This window comes from Alosa pseudoharengus, unplaced genomic scaffold (genome assembly GCF_046254945.1).
Source record: "Alosa pseudoharengus isolate Yale_2024_CS ecotype anadromous, Long Island Sound unplaced genomic scaffold, YU_APseudo_1.1 YU_APseudo_1.1_scf_18, whole genome shotgun sequence".
Lineage (NCBI taxonomy): Eukaryota > Metazoa > Chordata > Actinopteri > Clupeiformes > Clupeidae > Alosa > Alosa pseudoharengus.
In genome coordinates, this window is record NW_027468650.1 from 24,868,415 (window position 1) to 24,885,197 (window position 16,783).

The 16,783-nt window shown below is 41.5% G+C and overlaps 1 protein-coding gene across 2 annotated transcripts; it reads right to left on the reverse strand.

The window, feature by feature from the left end:
• Positions 1-285: 285 nt before the first annotated feature.
• On the reverse strand, positions 286-16,613 carry rbbp8 (retinoblastoma binding protein 8). 2 transcript variants are annotated; one of them, XM_076291326.1, is made up of 20 exons: positions 16,557-16,613; positions 16,036-16,094; positions 9,669-9,807; positions 8,223-8,265; positions 6,782-6,877; positions 6,429-6,541; positions 6,128-6,200; positions 5,767-5,921; positions 5,298-5,384; positions 5,059-5,126; positions 4,788-4,870; positions 4,228-4,558; positions 3,719-3,827; positions 3,543-3,613; positions 2,477-2,567; positions 2,085-2,261; positions 1,827-1,887; positions 1,653-1,743; positions 1,064-1,205; positions 286-965 (listed from the first exon to the last, which is right to left on the reverse strand). In XM_076291326.1, the coding sequence occupies exons 3-20, from the start codon at positions 9,796-9,798 to the stop codon at positions 877-879; spliced, it is 2,010 nt and encodes a 669-aa protein (XP_076147441.1). In that variant the 5' UTR covers positions 9,799-9,807; positions 16,036-16,094; positions 16,557-16,613; the 3' UTR covers positions 286-876. The 2 variants fall into 2 exon arrangements, with proteins under 2 accessions (XP_076147441.1, XP_076147440.1); XM_076291325.1 differs by lacking the exons at positions 16,036-16,094; positions 16,557-16,613 and adding an exon at positions 10,797-10,970.
• Positions 16,614-16,783: the final 170 nt, after the last annotated feature.

Sequence of the window (16,783 nt, forward strand, 5' to 3'; positions counted from 1 at the left end):
GGATCATAAGTCATTTTAATCCAGTGGTCGCAATCAGTATTTAGATTCCAATGAGTTAATTCCTGGCTAATATGCTGATTAGCACAGTTTGTAGAGAACATTAGAAATAAATGAAATCTTTCTTAAGAAATTAAATCTTCAAAAAAAAAAATAGAAAGCCATACATTGAAAGAAAAGAATATCAACATATTATTTTGAATCTTAACTAGCGGCAAGTCCCTTTGAAAAACACATTACACAGCAGTTGGAAAAGAGACATACTATGAGACAGTGTACCTGGCAAAGACTGTTCTCTTAGCACTGGAACAACCTTCACTGCTAAGAGCAAAACATCCTTATCTTGACATCCAACAGGTCGACTCTTTAGGGAGTTGAAGCCTCACTCCCCACATTTATTGCAGGGGCGTCCTGTCTCACACTGCAACCATTGAAAGTGTAGCTAAACCTGTGGCCTCTTGCTTATCTACTGAGAGGCCCAAAGGAATGGGAATGTGCAGTTTGTGTCTCTAATATCACGTTAGGCCTACAATCTAGTGTATTACAAACCCTGAATTATCATATAGTTATTTTAGCACAAAGGGACAATTACTGTACAATCGTCAGGAGCTGAATTTCAATGAATTTCACAAAAAATAAGATAAGAATTGGACACTATACCTTTCATGTTAAACATTTATCAACTTACTGGGAAAATGATACCATGTATTTCAAATACTTGGTTAAGTAAATATTTATTACAATTAAGTATCAAAATCAACAGTATCAATCTACAATCAGACAAAATGTGATGAAAGTGCAATCTAAACAAGAAAATGTACAGATAAGGTCAGAAAGTATGTTGTGACTGAACCAAGACCTCATTGTTTTCCACCAACTTCAGTCCTTGGCCTTTGGAGAGAACATGGCGACATAAGGCCGTCTTCTCCTCAGGCGCAGGTCAGGCTCTTTGTCCTCCTTGATGTAACCTGGTAATGGCAGGGTACATCAGATATGGGCAATCCCATAGCTCTTTCAGTAGTTTTTAACTGGTATTATTATTATTGTCACACAGTGGCTAGTTTACCTCTCTCAACGCATGTCTGAGTTGATGGGAACCCAACCTCCCAAAAGTTCTCTGGAGTTGAGGGTGGAATGTAGCGAAATCTGTGGCGGGAGCAAGAGGCCAGCTTCTTTTCTCGTTCCTCTTCTGGAAGATCAGCATAGTACTGCAAGCCAACAGTGCACGGTCAGATCCACAAATGAACATAAGGGGACTCGGACCTGTTTCTATATCTAAGAGCATCAGCTTTGATCTTATGATCCATTACCAAAAGGAAAGGGTAATCGGAGGTGAGATGTGTCCAATACCATAAGTAGGCTAAGTAAGTGAATTCTGGTACAATTAAATTGGTTATCCATCAGTTACAATATCATAAAATAAAAGAGAACATAAAAATGATATTTTGCATTCACCTCTCACAGTTAAATATTTTAAGGGCCTAGCAATTTACTTGCTGGAAAAACTTTGAGAAAAAACAAAACAAAAAAAACACCCAATTTGTATTTGAGACCAATACCTCTCTAATACCAAGCATCCTCTCCTAACAACACCCATCATAATAATAGCATCCCTCCCCAAAAGAATAATAAACAAAAGGTCTGACAGTACTTACTATTTCACACTCCTTACAGGTATGCCCCTTCAGTTTTCTCCTCTCGTCTCGTTTGCGCACCACATCCACATAAGCGTAACCAGGCTCCCCACTGCAGGTGAAAACAAAAGAGCTGCTGAACAGCTGACAACGGACATGTAGAGTGAAAGGTCAAACCTAGGGACACAGTCTCACCTTTTCTTTGGAGTTCCTTTGACTTTCCTAGCAGCTGTACTTACAGGATCACAGGCCTTTTCTGAAAGAAACAAATCAAATAATAGTCATTACTTCCAGGCACCCTGCACGTGCCAGGCGTAGGCACATTTCTCTTTCGTGTGCATCGCATTTTGGGAAAAGCTGAGAAACCGAACTTTTCAGGGCAGTTTGTTTCAATATGATGAAAACATTCCTGTATTGTCATATCTAGATGTTTTTTACACTAGTTCCACTCACCATGTCCAGGTTTCTCCTCCTCATCCTCTTCTGCTCCCTCATCTTCACCGTGCTTGTCCTCATAGCCCTCCTTGTCCTCCTCCTCAAAGTTGATGTCCCGTGGACACGACTCATACTCCCCATATGCCGTTCTATCAAAGATCTCAGCCAGGCTGTCGTTAGCCCTCAGACCAATCCCTGGATCAAAACACAACAAGCCAACATCTCTTATTTAACTACAGATATTCATCCTAAGAAGGTCTGTTCCTCGTGGACTCAAAGTACAAACATGCATGAGGATATGTTTTTAGTTTTTTTTAGGCCTAATTTCCCAAAGACCCTATCAGCAATAGAAAACTGCTGTGTGTGAGTGGATTTGGACCTTGAAGAGGGAGTGCGTCTTGAAACTATACCTGATTCGTTATGCCCATTTCTGGCCCGTATAAGCATACTGTGGCTCAGGAAGGTGCAGTCTGTGTCCACAGTGTCTGGTTCTGCTCTGGTCTATCGACCATCACACAAATACACACAAAATCAGCAACCACCACAGTCATCTTGTCAAGAGATGGATATTACAATCGTTCTTCAAATATTCAATGAGCAGAATTTTTCCTCATAGTTTTAGCATATTTGACTTGAATCACCTTTGTGTATTAAATATGAAATAAATGAAAGCAATGGTAAACTTTGTTCTAATGTACACCACATTTTCTTATTGTTAGTTATTTCTAAAAATAATGAGAAATATATGGAAAAATATATTGTTATTTCTTATTTCTGATTTAAAGGAGAATTCCGGTGTGATATTGACCTAAAGTGTGTTGAAACATGATACCGAGTGTGAACGTATGTCTCATAGCCCATCTCGGCTTGTCCCCTGCACTCCAAAATCTGGCGCTAGTTAGTTAGATAGAATTCAGTGGAAATGCATGGATTCCAGTTTCTTCCAGTAGCAGCAACTTGAATCCATGCATTTCCACGGAATTATTTTTGGAATCTAATCCCTTATCATACCTGTTCATTCTTACTCGTCGCTCGACTTATCGTGACTAAATTCAAGATGGCTGCAAACGCTAAACTTCGTGAAGATACTGTCTGTATAAATCGTCTTGTAAGTAAACTACCAGTGCTTTTTCAAAGTTCTCAATGTCTCGTTATAAATGTCAGGGCCTTCGGTAGTCTACCAATGAAGTGTGGAGATACATTGAGCCTCGTAAACGGTGTGAAACAGTGATTTATTTGCATGGCTAGCCCGATGCCGAAGCACCACCACTGAAAAAGCTGTAGGTAGCATCAGCTAACTAGCGCCAGATTTTGGAGTGCAGGGGACAAGCCGAGATGGGCTGTGAGACATACGTTCACACTCGGTATCATGTTTCAACACACTTTAGGTCAATATCACACCGGAATTCTCCTTTAAGTCAATGGTAGTAGCACATTCCTTCATAGACACAGCGTGACCTATGCGCCCTTCTGTACCTCTGGCAGAGGAGGGCTGTCGCCATGGTACTGAGAGAGGGCAGCTCCTGGGTCTAGACTCCAACTTTGCTCTGTGGAACAAGCACAACCATGTCATTTCTCATCTGTATGTTTTGTCTATCCCATTCTGTTCAGACATGAGCCTGGGATGTCTGATGTTAACTGAGGTGTAGTACCTGTTGTCTCCTGCAGAGGGCTCTTGACACGTGCGCAGGGGTTCGGCTGGAGGACGGAGGTCTGCTCTGAGTCTGGCAGTGCTTCTCGGATTTTCTTCCTCACAGGAGCCTAACAGGTAGTAGCCAAATGTTATTCATAGTTTAAGGCAAGTGATAACTGCTTTTTACACAGAGAAAAAAAAATCCCCAGTGAAAGTCAGTTTTTTCTAAGGAGCTACAAACCCTCATAAACAACACACATAGGAAAGAGGTCCGAATAATTGCCTGATAATAATCATGTATGATACTTTTATAACTAAAGATAGCAGATTAAGGTTTACAAGACCACACACACACACACACACACACACACACACACACACACACACACACACACACACACACACACACACACACACACACACACACACACACACACACACACACACACACACACACACACACACACACACACACACACACACACACACACACACACACACACACACACACACACACACGGTGAGTACCTGTATGGTGGGCTGTTTGAAGAGCGCGTCTTCATCTTGCGACTCCTCCGGCCGTGTTGTCCTGCTGGGGGCCTGTGGCTGGGGGGCCAGGCGAGGCCTCTTCTCCAGTCTCTCCTCTGGGGACAGATCCAGGGGTCGGTCAGCGCCCTCTTCCTCCTCCTCGCTGCTAAGGCTCGTGGGCTTCCTCTTGGCCGGCTCTGAGGGGAGGTTGCGGGGGGCTTGGAGAGGGGCAATGCGGGGAGCGTCTGCTGCTTGCGGGCGGTGCAGGTGGTGGGGGGAGGTAGAGATCCTTCGCAGGAGGGAAGGGGAGCTGGTGTCTGCTTTGATTAGGCTGGGTGGAGGCACAGAGAACATCAACCGCTGTGTCAAATCCACTCTACACATACAGTACAACCCACTATTGAGGTATAAGCGGAGTACAAGCTTTGCACAATCTAGCAAACACTGTAATCAACGTGAACAGCATAACTGCAACAATAAGACTACCTTAATTATCTTATGAGGTATGAATTAACTTTATAACTTCCAAATATCTGTTGGCAGTTTCAGTGTAAACTCACTTTGAAGGCTTTTTGTTTTCATCTGGGGACGCGTTCCATGCAGCGCTTGAGCCAGCAACTGAGTCGAGCACACTTTGAGAGTCCTACACACACGCACACACACGCACCAATTACAACTCAGTCAAGTTCTGGATCTACTTCTCATTTGACATGTTACTGTAGAATGAAAAAAAGAGCCTTGAGCAGATAGCAACACACTGAATGTGAACAAACTGAAAATGATTGATGGGTAGAGAGGATTATAGTAGACAGTAGTAGAGCAGTCACACACCTCTTCAGGTATGTCAAGATGACAGGTTTCTGCAACCACTACCCTGCCATTGCCTACTGAACCCAGTTCTGTAAGACACAAAGAAAAATATATTGATACACAGGCTTTTCCACACTGTCTTGTAGCACCTACCAGAACAAGATATATTTATCTTTCGATTCATTTAGAACGCATGCAGGTCATGACTAAGGAAAATATTTGAGTAAAAAAGTAAAAAAATAAAGTGGGCGTAATTGTACTTGTTATTGGGTTCACATCCATCTCACAGGTATCAGGCACCAGGATACCTTTGCCATAGCAACGGGAAGGCAGTGAGGAAGACAATCCTACAGGACATGAAGACAAACATAGAAACATTTCACTGTGCAGTACATTTACTGCGTTCACTTTGAACCATCTGCCTTGGTTTGTGTAAAAAAACTGATAAATTGCTATTGGTTAATGTAGTACAGACATAGCTACTTAACTGAACATAAATCATCTTGCTAGGGTTTTTAAACTTCTTCATATCCTATTCAGTTTTCAGTCTTACTTAGTGTCTATGTGCTAATGGAGAAAGTACTGAAAAGTACAAAAAACTGACACACACTTCATACACCAAATGGCTTCCTGTACCAGGAATACAGCATAACATACTGATTGTGTGTGCCTGATTGTGTGTGCAGTCTTGTGAAAAGCTCTGGCCGGGTCCAGACCTGTGAGCCTTACCTTTAGTGGACTGTGAGAGAGGCTGCTCTGCGTAGCGGACATGGCTGTGCTCCTTCCTCCTCTTCATCTTGCTGACGGCGGACAGGGAGACCGAGTGCAGAGGAGAGTCAGGGATCATACCATCCTCTGCCTCTGAGGAGACAGCTTGAGGAGAGCTGGACACACACACACACGCACTTGGCAGTTAAGTTCAGATATATAAAGATAGCGAGATATATCAACAAAGTGAGAAATCATGCCACAGTCATCCTATGGCATGAGTGTCATTTCAGGGCACTGGCATAGTGGTGCAAGATATAAACTAGAAGTATTGGTTTGGAATCCTGGACTGCACCTTAACGGTGCATATAGTTGTATATACCTGCATTCTTGTAGACGCTCTAACTGGAGATTAAGCCTCTTGTTCTCTTCCTGAAGGGAGTCTCTCTCCGCTCCTGAAACAAACACACACACACATTAGCAAACCAAAGAAAATGATTTTAAACCTCAAGTAGTCTGATATAAAAAGAAATAAACTGAACACATGTGATTCTCTTGCCAAATGAGGTCAGAGAGAAAGCTTCAAACTAAGATTAATTTGGGCACATTCTGTGTTAATGTTCTACAACCGTTTGATGGAATAGGTCTACACATTTGGTACGGTCTCAAAGTGTAAAGCTCACGGAGATCAGAGATGAGCAGCTGGTTCTCTTTGCAGATGGTCCCAAATTCCAACTGCTTCTTCTTCATATGTTTCTCCGTCACGGCACAGCGATCACACAGCCCCGCACGCAACCTGAAGTGTGAGAGAGAGCGAGCGAGAGAGAGAGAGAGAAATTAAAAGATGCATGAGAGCTGGTGAAAGAGCAAGCCAACAGCAATGACGAAAACAGACCAACCAAATAAACATGCAAGTGTCCATCATTGCAGCACATACTACCAGTGTTTTTGAGCGAGATTGCAGTCTGACTCACACCACAGGACAACTACTGTGCATTCCAAAGAGTTGAGAGACGTGCATTTAGTGAAGGCCCACCTGTCCTCCAGGACTTTGACATTGTCCTGCAGCACCTTCTGCTGTTCCCTCAGCAACTGGTTCTTGTTGTAGAACTCCTCCAGTCTCTGGGCATCTCTACATCGAAAAGGAGAGACAGACAGCCCATTACAGTTTTTCTCGATTGCTTTTGACCTGCTTAAAGAAACTGGGATCCTCTTGGTCTTCATAAACACCTTCTTTGCACAGCAGACCTCATCTCTTGCGAATGTGTTCATACGTTTTCATCGGGTTCACACATTTTTGCAAAACAGTTAACACAGATGTCATTCAGAGACCCAAAACTCTATTGGTTTCCCCATGGCTAAACAAAAGGAAAACATCTCTTCACAGGTTGTTGAGATTCCTTGCATTAGTCTGAATCTCTCATACACCTGTGTAAATCTCCTTTGCACAATTTTTCAATCAGCAATCATTCATTATCCATAAGAGATGCCATGTCTGTTCTATGTTGCTAAATGCTCATTTTGAGAACTCTATTTTGCATTTTGTTGTCCAGTGTGTAATGATTGATTGAAATCACACAGTGATTTGACGACAGGATGTGTTGTTTGAAGGCAGAATTTGCTTTTGTTGCTCATGTTTTTGAGAGAGTAATAGCCTTTTGCAAGCAAAATGTGTCATTTTGGCCAGAGTGCTTTTTGTTCAGACACGGGTGTTGACTGTTTTGAAAATGTGATGTCAGAGCTGACACAGGCATCAAAGCGATTGAGAAAAACATTTATAATCGGACTCCCCACACCATCAAAACAGCAGGTGGGGGGGGGGGGGGGTTCCCTTTTATTTGGATAGGACAGTGAAGAGTGACAGGAAGCAAGAGGGAAAGAGAGAAGAGGTGGGGGTTAGGAAATGACCACTGGTTGGATTCAATGCTGGGTCCTTGTGAGCACTGGGACCAGATTGTACTATGGCCTTTGCTGCTTGCACCATAACATCCCTGTGAACTTAAATCTTTAATACAAAGCCCTGACATGTGGTCAGGTTCTACTTTTCATTAAAAGAGCTCCGAGGCTAATCTCTTGATGCTAGTGGAGACAGGTAGAACAACCATAGAACTGTCTGGCTTCTGCCCTGTGTGAGGAAGGCAGGCTCCCTGCCCAGACACCTGAAACGCCAAACACACTGAGGGAGTCAGCTGGAATAGGAGTCTTCAGCCAGAACCAAGAAAAACACTTTGCACAGCCAAGCGGAAAGCTTTGTTAGGGTGCTAAACAAATGTCAAGCTCTGTGGAAAACTTTGAGCCAAATCTGATTAATGGCTGAATGCTTATGTATGTAATACTGTAAAGTGCTTTGGCCAGATTGTGGAGGTAACTTGGGGAAAGTTAATTTGTTATTTCACTTTAGTTCTTATACTGAGGTGTTGTCCCTCAGTATCCACAATCCCTTGTATCATCACAATTGAAATGAGAGGAGAACTTACAGGCATCGCTCTTTCTTCAGTTTGGTCACTTTTGCCTGCAGACCTGTAGAGAAGACAAAACGAAGCCTTTAGACTGTGTGGGCCTGCATCACTGCTCACAACAACAAAATACCACCTGTTGGAACTGTGGGAACTGGTTTTCTTCAAATGTTTTCAGATCAAGGACCACTTTACCAATAAAAAAAAAATAAAAAAAGGGCCACCTAGCTATAAAAAAAAAAGAAAAAAAACAGTAGACCTACTTCAACAGTATATTACACAGTAGGCCTACTCACTGAACCACCTTGCTTATTGTATTTGCACCTTGCTTATTGTGTCAGAAGATTCATTTAAACTGGCGTAGCTTACATAAGCAGTGTTGCAGAACTGTCTGGATTTACATACAATTTGGTTCAACATTGCAAAAAAACTTATCTATATTATATTTTACCACGTCTGCTCGCGGACCACTTGGGTTAGCTTGCGGACCACCAGTGGTCCCTGGACCACACTTTGAAAGACGCTGCTCTAGATCTACACACATTTGGCTACAATCCTGTTACCAATTGTCCTTCCTCACTATTCTGTTTTTCGTCTGCCATCCTAGGTGACCACAGTCCTGTTTGTTGGCCAACCTGCGAGCAGACAGCACCCTGGGTTTGAATGCCTTCATCAACCTCAGAAACTAAAATCAATACGGCGAACCCAATCCTGCCAGCAGGCTTGAATGAACTGATTGTGAGGGGGGAATGTCTGAATGAGCAACGATATTCAGTAGCCCCCCCCCCCCCAGAAACCAGGTAACTGTGGATGAGAGAGAGAGAGAGAGAGAATGAGAGAAAGAGAAAAAAAGAGAGGGGCCTGCCCTTTCACCATATCCATTAGGGAGTTGCTTGTAGATACCCCTCTCTAAACAATGGTGTTTTTGTGCACTGGGAAAGGGCTGAATTCTGAACTGAGACATTTCTTGGATTTGTTTGGTTGAATAACTATCTGAACACAGTCGCATCAACTAGGGAAAAAAAATCCAAAAATAGCACTTTGGCCTTTTATCCCAAAGACTTATTCTACCGGCCAACATGTCTTATGGAGCTGAAATTCTGATCTAGATACTTGTCAAAGACAGACCATACACAGTAAAACAATTCCCACTACAGAACCCTCAAATAAAAAGTGCCAGAAGTGACACTTTGGCAACAAAATCTATTCTAAAATTATACATACACCAACCTTTTACGAACTTTTTATGTCAAATCGGAAATTTAATCAAGACATTTATCGTCCGCTAGGGCAAGACCATGCTTTGTGACAAGACAGTGTCATTCATCAATGCCCATATCTGGTATAACACATGCACATATCTGGTGAGTGTGTGTGTGTGTGTGTGTGTGTGTGTGTGTGTGTGTGTGTGTGTGTGTGTGTATAGCTCAGTGAGCCATGCTGCTGTAGTATTGCTGATATCGCTACCTTGCAGTGCGCTGTCGTGGCACTCCCTCAGACGGCCCCACAGCTCGTGAAACAAATCAGCAGCGCCAGAGTCGGAGAGCACACTGCTGCCGCCAGGGCTGCCCCCGCTTAGGTCAGGGCTGCTCATCATCTCCGGCAACTGGAGGAGGGACAGAGAGGGTGGGGGGGGGTGAGAGGGGGTCAACCTTTTATAGGTGTTGTGTGTCCTCTTAACCACACACATTAAACTAAATCCTCACTCAATAATGATGCTCATGCATCTCTCCCTGTTCCGCAACATTACAAAAGGGAAGGAAAATTAGCCCTTGGGCTACAGTCTTGTTTGGCCATTGTCCCTGCAAAATAAATGTTATTTGGATAGTTTTTGTTTAACCAAACTGTTTAAAATGATCTTTTGCCTGGACATGCATATGGACATGTGTATTACTTTTCAGGTGTTTGAGGAAAAAATGGCATTACAAGTATTTTGAACAAAAATATGTTTAAGTGTGTTTATAGCCACATTATCAGTCTTGGTGATGATCATAATCATAGCCTTCTGGAAGAGAGCACAGAAAAACCTGAAGCATAACCCTGCTCTCTCGTCACAGCATTCTACTAATTTCTATCTACATTGTGGATTCCTGTCCAATACATAATACTTGTTTTGTCATGGATTACCCAAACTGAAATCTACACAAATGCACAAATACACTATTGGCATCCAAATTAAGCCATAGCCACACGGTAATGAATGAGAAACTGGATCCCTGCATGCATAACGTAATAAAAATCAGACAAAGACTTTTCCTTTTTACTCTTGTAGAAGCAAGACGACGTTGCAACATTTATCCCAATTTCTGAAGTGCAGAGTTATATCTGGTCATATTATCCAAGAACAAGGATCAAGGAGTTAGCGTACTCAGATCCAAAGAGCTACCTACCTGAAATAATGCTGGCATCACTGGGCAGAAAGGACAAGAACACTCAACAACACAGAACACTCAACAACACAGTACTTGCCATTTCTTTAAACATATTTTGCCTCTGGATGCAAACGGCTTAACAGAACCCTTATGCAATCCACCCAGTGCTCCAACTGCCTTTGAAATACCTTGACATTACTGCCACTACATTCCTGGTACTCACCTCTAGGTTAGTGGAGTCAAATGAGATGGAAAAGAAATCCAGAGATACTGTTGAGGACACCAGGCTGTGTGGTCCTACATTCACCCTGCATACCTCTGAACCCATACGCCACTGTGTTCCATCTGACTGGCAGGGCAGGTTCGCACATACAGCGGGACCTGGGATCATACCAGCGCTTGGCTGGCCTCAGACAACTGGTCCGACAGGTTCTGCCCATCAGAGGAAAACCGGTCCTGCCGGTGCACCCCCCCGCCCCCCCTGTCCTGTTTCAAAGGGCAGCCGGCACAGCATGTAGGAGCCTGGTGCTGAGGGAGAGGCCCTGAGCTGCTTGCCACCACTCTTGCTTTTTAAACTGGCTTTCACTCCATTTATCTCTTTCACCAGTTCACTCCCACTGTGTCTTATTAGCGGACACACACACACACACACACACACACACACACACAAACTGATGACTAACTCTTCCCAGGCAAAGTCGGGCGTGTAGATACACAGAACTATTCTATTACATAGCTGTCAGACAGATTGAGAAGCCATAGCCTGGAGGCAGAGAAATCCCCAGTGTCACTGTTCAGGGCTGGAGGGCCACAAAAAGTACAGGGTGATGACAGGGCCTGATGGAGCCATCTCCGGACAAACACGCCCTTCAACCCTGAGCCCTCAACTCTACACAACTCTGAACTGTCAACAGCATTCCCCCCTCCCCAACTCAACCACCTCATAGACCAAAGGTTCTACACAACTACCTGTGCCTCACCACACTCAAAGTGTTTTTTTTAATCAAACTTGAATCTTATGTAAATGCCATTTAACTTTTTGTTTTCAATTTCCATTCAGGTCACACCTCTGTTAACAGGACATTTTTTTCAGTTGTGAAACAAACTGTACTGCAAACTAATACCACTTTTGCAGACACTCGCCCAGTCCATAGGGGTATTGCCTAGCATGAATGGAGATACAAGATTCACACAAATGAAAAATAAAAAATAAAAAAGACAGGGGCAGAGTCTCTTAACCAGCTTCTCTGTTGTTCACAGGCCAGTATCTCATGACATGACATGCACATGATCATCTCATGAGACCTGTCTTAGAGACTCTAAATACTCAACCAATCCAAACATCTACCTGTAAGTAAGTGCATGAACACGATACAGTTGCCAAGACTCTGACAAATCAGTCATATCACTGATCCAGGACCAGCTTTGATCGCAAAGCCCAGTTCTAAATCTGCTGCTGAAACATGGTGCTTTAATCGTCGCCAAAGTAAACAACTGGGCCATTATACCAGAAATAGAGAATATATTGGGGATTTGGTGAATGCATTGAAAGGGGGGGGGGGGGGGATCTCCAACAACACAAGCAGTGACTTGTTGGGTGTGGCATATGATCCAAAACATGCTTTGGGACAAGCCTGTGCCAGCAAAAGGCATTCCAGGAAGGGGAAGGGGGGGGCCCTTCTCGCCATCAGTACAACTTACCAACTCTAAACTAACCCCTTGAGTCAATCACAAAACTACTCATTTCTAATTGAGATACAGGCTTTTTTTTTTCTAAATTATGCAATATAGCCTAAATAACAAAAATATAAACTTATGCGGACTAGCTTTGTGTTTCATGAATCATAACAAAACTGTTTATATACTCTGCTTTTGTAGGAAGATCTACAAAATGTTTAATTATTAGTTTAAGACATACATGTAAGGAGCTCGCCAAATTTTCTGTCATGTTAGAATGATACATAGGCACACACTCACACCTTAGAAGTAATACATCTGATAATTTCCATCAAGTTAAGAAGACTGACTTCACACAATTGTGAGTGAATTTTGAATATCTATATCATTATGTAAATTGTGAACACTATGTACCTCAACAATCTACTTTGGTGGTGTGTGGATGTGGATATGTCCAAAACGAGACTAACCTGACAAAACTCAAGAAAGTGTGATACAACAACAAAGGGAGGTAGAGGAGCGCTTCCTGGACTCAAAAGTTTTCAATTAAAAAAGTTTTAAAAAGTTAAAAAGCCTTTATTATTATGGCTTGGTCAAGTTAACCTTCTAAAAAAGTCCAACGCGTTTCGGCTACATGCCTTCTTCTGGGAGTTAAGCGAAGCCAGAAGATTTTAAGATGAATAATAAAGGCTTTTTAACTTTTTCATTTTTTTTTTTACTTTTTTGAACCTGAATACAACTGAATACAAACACTGAACCTTTTCTTTCTTGTTTTTGACATATTCTGGGTGTTATTTAAAAAAGCAAACCAAAATGTATACCGACTAGGGATACGTAATATTGGATGTCTGCTTATTCAATATGTGTATGGCTGTGTCTTTGGGATGCGTCACTACTTGACATTTAGCAAACTTAAGACGTTCTGGAGTTATCGAGACAGGGTGATTTGATAACTTTTTGTTCTCATGGCTGTCAGTGGGGACCCTTTCTCATTTATTGGCTCTTAAGCATGTAACCCCTCTATATAAACACAAATAGAAAAATCTCAGTCATTCCTTGTCTAGGATGGAATTTTCTAGTGGCATACAAAACAGGTTTCCAAGCTGATAGCTGGACCACTTTACTGTAATAGCTGGTTCTTGCCTCAATATAGAGGCGTGTATGAGTGTGTTTGTGTCTTTGTTTGTGTCTCGGCAATACATCAGTGTTGGCCTTTCTGCAGATATGCCTGTCTGATGGTCGCCATGACCAGTGAGGTACTGTTCTAAACTTGATCGGCACAATGAGATTTACATTTTTATTTGAATATGTTAATTAGAAATGGCTCATATTTTACATGTAGACCAAGAAAACTTTTCCTTATTTTCACATTTCTTAAAGGATACATTAAGGGGTTAATGAAAGGAAAAATGTGTATCCGTCTCAACTGTTACAGTACGTATTGAATAAGCAGACATCCAATATTACGTATCCCTAGTCGGTATAAATTTTGGTTTGCTTTTTTAAAATAACACCCAAAATATGTCAAAAACAAGAAAGAAAAGGTTCAGTGTTTGTATTCAGTTGTATTCAGGTTCAGTTTGTATCACACTTTGCCAAGCATCAAAGGATCTCCAAGACACTCTCAATTCAAAAGTTAAAAAGCCTTTATTATTCATCTTAAATGGTCTATTTTTTTCTAACGTACGCGCCGCTATCACGTCTGGTGTAGCTACCTCCATTGATTATAGTGGCAGCTAATTGTTGCAGCAGACGCTATGCGAATGGAACGCTTCAGTTACGCGCCTGGTGTAGCTTCACTGTTAGAATGTGTGGACTTAAACATGTCGGTGATGCTAGAATGTTTCAGTACAGACTGTAGAGTGAGTAAAATTGGTATGTAAGCTAATGTATCACTAACAACTTGATATTATGTTCTAGTGGCTTTGTTCCACTTGATGACAAATGTGTTGTACATGCATTTACAAAAGGAAAAAAAAAATGAAACTTTTTATATTGTATATTGATACATTAACTTAATATTTTGTAATAAATATTTTTGTCAATAATTTGTCTGTATGTCCTTCGGATTTTGTAGAACTTGATAAAGGGTAAATAAAGACAAGCAAACTGGTGACTCTAGCAAGAGTAGCTGGGAATAAACTCTGAATAGAGAAACTAAGATTACCCCATTAAGAGTTAAGATGACTCTGGAAAGAGTTGTTGGCTTATAGAGTACATTTTTCTTTACTCCCTGTGGAGTTTATCTTGGTGATTTTCCAACTCTCTATAAAGTAAATTTAACTCTGAAAAATGTGCTCTAGGAGAAGAGTCAAATTTACTCTCTGTGGGGTGGGACCAATGGGTCTCTATGACAGAGTCAGAATCGACTCTATTAGAGTCGAAAACAACTCTGTCAATTTTACTGTGCAGGTACGCCGACATTGTCTAGAATTGTTAGTGGAGGGGTGGTACTTATAAAGGGTGTGGTTAACAGAAACCTCGGGTTAACCAAGAACATAACCTGCTCGGAGCAGGTTTGAGATGCAGCGTAAATTGCCATGGCAGCATACCTAGGTTAAAACATATCTACCTTTCGTAGTATGGGTTAATCGGGAAGTTATGCCACACGTGATCAAGTTACTCTCGAAGTTACCCAGATAAGCCAGTAACCCCGCTTCGTAGTACAGGCCCCTGAACAGCTGAACAATAACAAAGTTTCAGCTCAAAATAAATAAAACATTTGCACCATCACCATGACACTCACTCACACAGCACCTTACCTTACTATGCACAGAGAATCACAGGCTCAGTCCCTGCCTCAGTCATTGCAAGCACCTCATGCTTAATCACCCCTATAAGCACACTATGTGGATACTGTTTTAGACTTGATTTAGATTTAGTGTTATTTAGTATAATTTGTATTTTAGTATATTCTTTATCTTCTACTGTCCTTATTGCTTAGTTGTGTTTTTTATATTAAATACTTTTATTACTTTTTCTGCTGTTAGTGCATGTTGTGTGTGATGTCTGTATGCTACTGAGACCTTGAATTTCCCCTTGGGGATCAATAAAGTATCTATCTATCTATCTATCTATCTATCTATCTTTCTAACAAACAGTATTGTCAAGGCAGCAAGCTCCAGCTCCATAAATCAGTATATAGTAGACTACAACAAATAAGCATTGTTTGATACTTAAGTTACTTGCATCAGTGTGTCTGGCACAGTATATAGAGGGAGAGCAGATAGCTAACAAACGTTCAGAAAAAGTCCTGTTGGCAAATTTGAGGAAAAGTCGGTAAAGGGGCTATTTCACACAATTTGAGGGTGCTGAATTCAAATATTTTGTTTACCAAGCTCAATTTTGTTTTAAGCTTGCTAATTAGCATAATTAACATACTTTTTGGTTTTGCCATCAGATATCATAGGAATTGCAAAACATAAGGCATTAATATACTCTTTATGTATCAGATATGTTGTAGGACAGGACAGGAATTACCCCAATGACCCTCAAGAAGCAAATGAAAATAAGCTACAACTAAAATATAAATTGAAATAATAGCTAAAATAGTGTTAGGGTTAGGCTGATTATGTGGCTTAGAACTCAGAATTGAGCTTGGTAAACACAATATTCAGCACCCTCAAATTAGGTAAGAAGGGTGGTTTACCAACTTTTCCTCGAATTTGCCGTCAGAAGTTCTCTTCTGTGAAGCTGCTCTCCCTCTAATAATTACAGTACAATTATTACAGTATAAAACGACGCTTTTCACCGTGGATTGACCATCTTTGAAGGGGGGAACGTACCTAGCGGTGTTGGAAGGGAGTCTTTGCATAGTCTTTGATTCCTCCTCCGTCAGCACCACCTAGAGTGCGGGAAATTACTTACAGTTACCTTGAATTACATTGTTCAACAAAAATGATAACGCTTGCTAACACTGGTTAGTTAGGCTATACGTAGACTAACGTTGAGGTTAACTGACAACAACAAAAATGACAGACAAGTTACATTTCTGAAGATATTTTTTGCGTCTCAATCCATCCTCTACATAAATAAACAAACAAATAACCACCAACAGTAAAATGATATGCGGGTTATAGTAACAACCGAGTCAACCTGCATCTTTTGGCATACATTTTGGCATTGACAGTAATTGGCACCTTGCTACCATAGCAAGGAAGAAAGGTAACATATCGGTAGTGAGCTACCAACAGCTAACCTAATATGTTTTATGAGACACTTCCGTAAAATATAAGCAAGCAAGCAAAGGTCAGTTAAACTCCCATGTGAAGATGTATTTAAATGCAGTGTAAAGAACAAACAATACCTGCCAAAAGAGAAACTGCTAACTACCTTTCCACAAAGTTTCATAGAGCGCGCGCCGTATGGCATTGTGGGATAGAAGGCTATGTGGATTTCCGGTTCCGTGGGACGGTTTTTAAAGGGCTTTCTCCGTTGGTAACACGGCAGTATCTAAACCGTTGTAAACAACAAATGTGCAAGGATAACACTTTCTAAGTACTTAATGACCCTTATAATTGACATCTATCTATG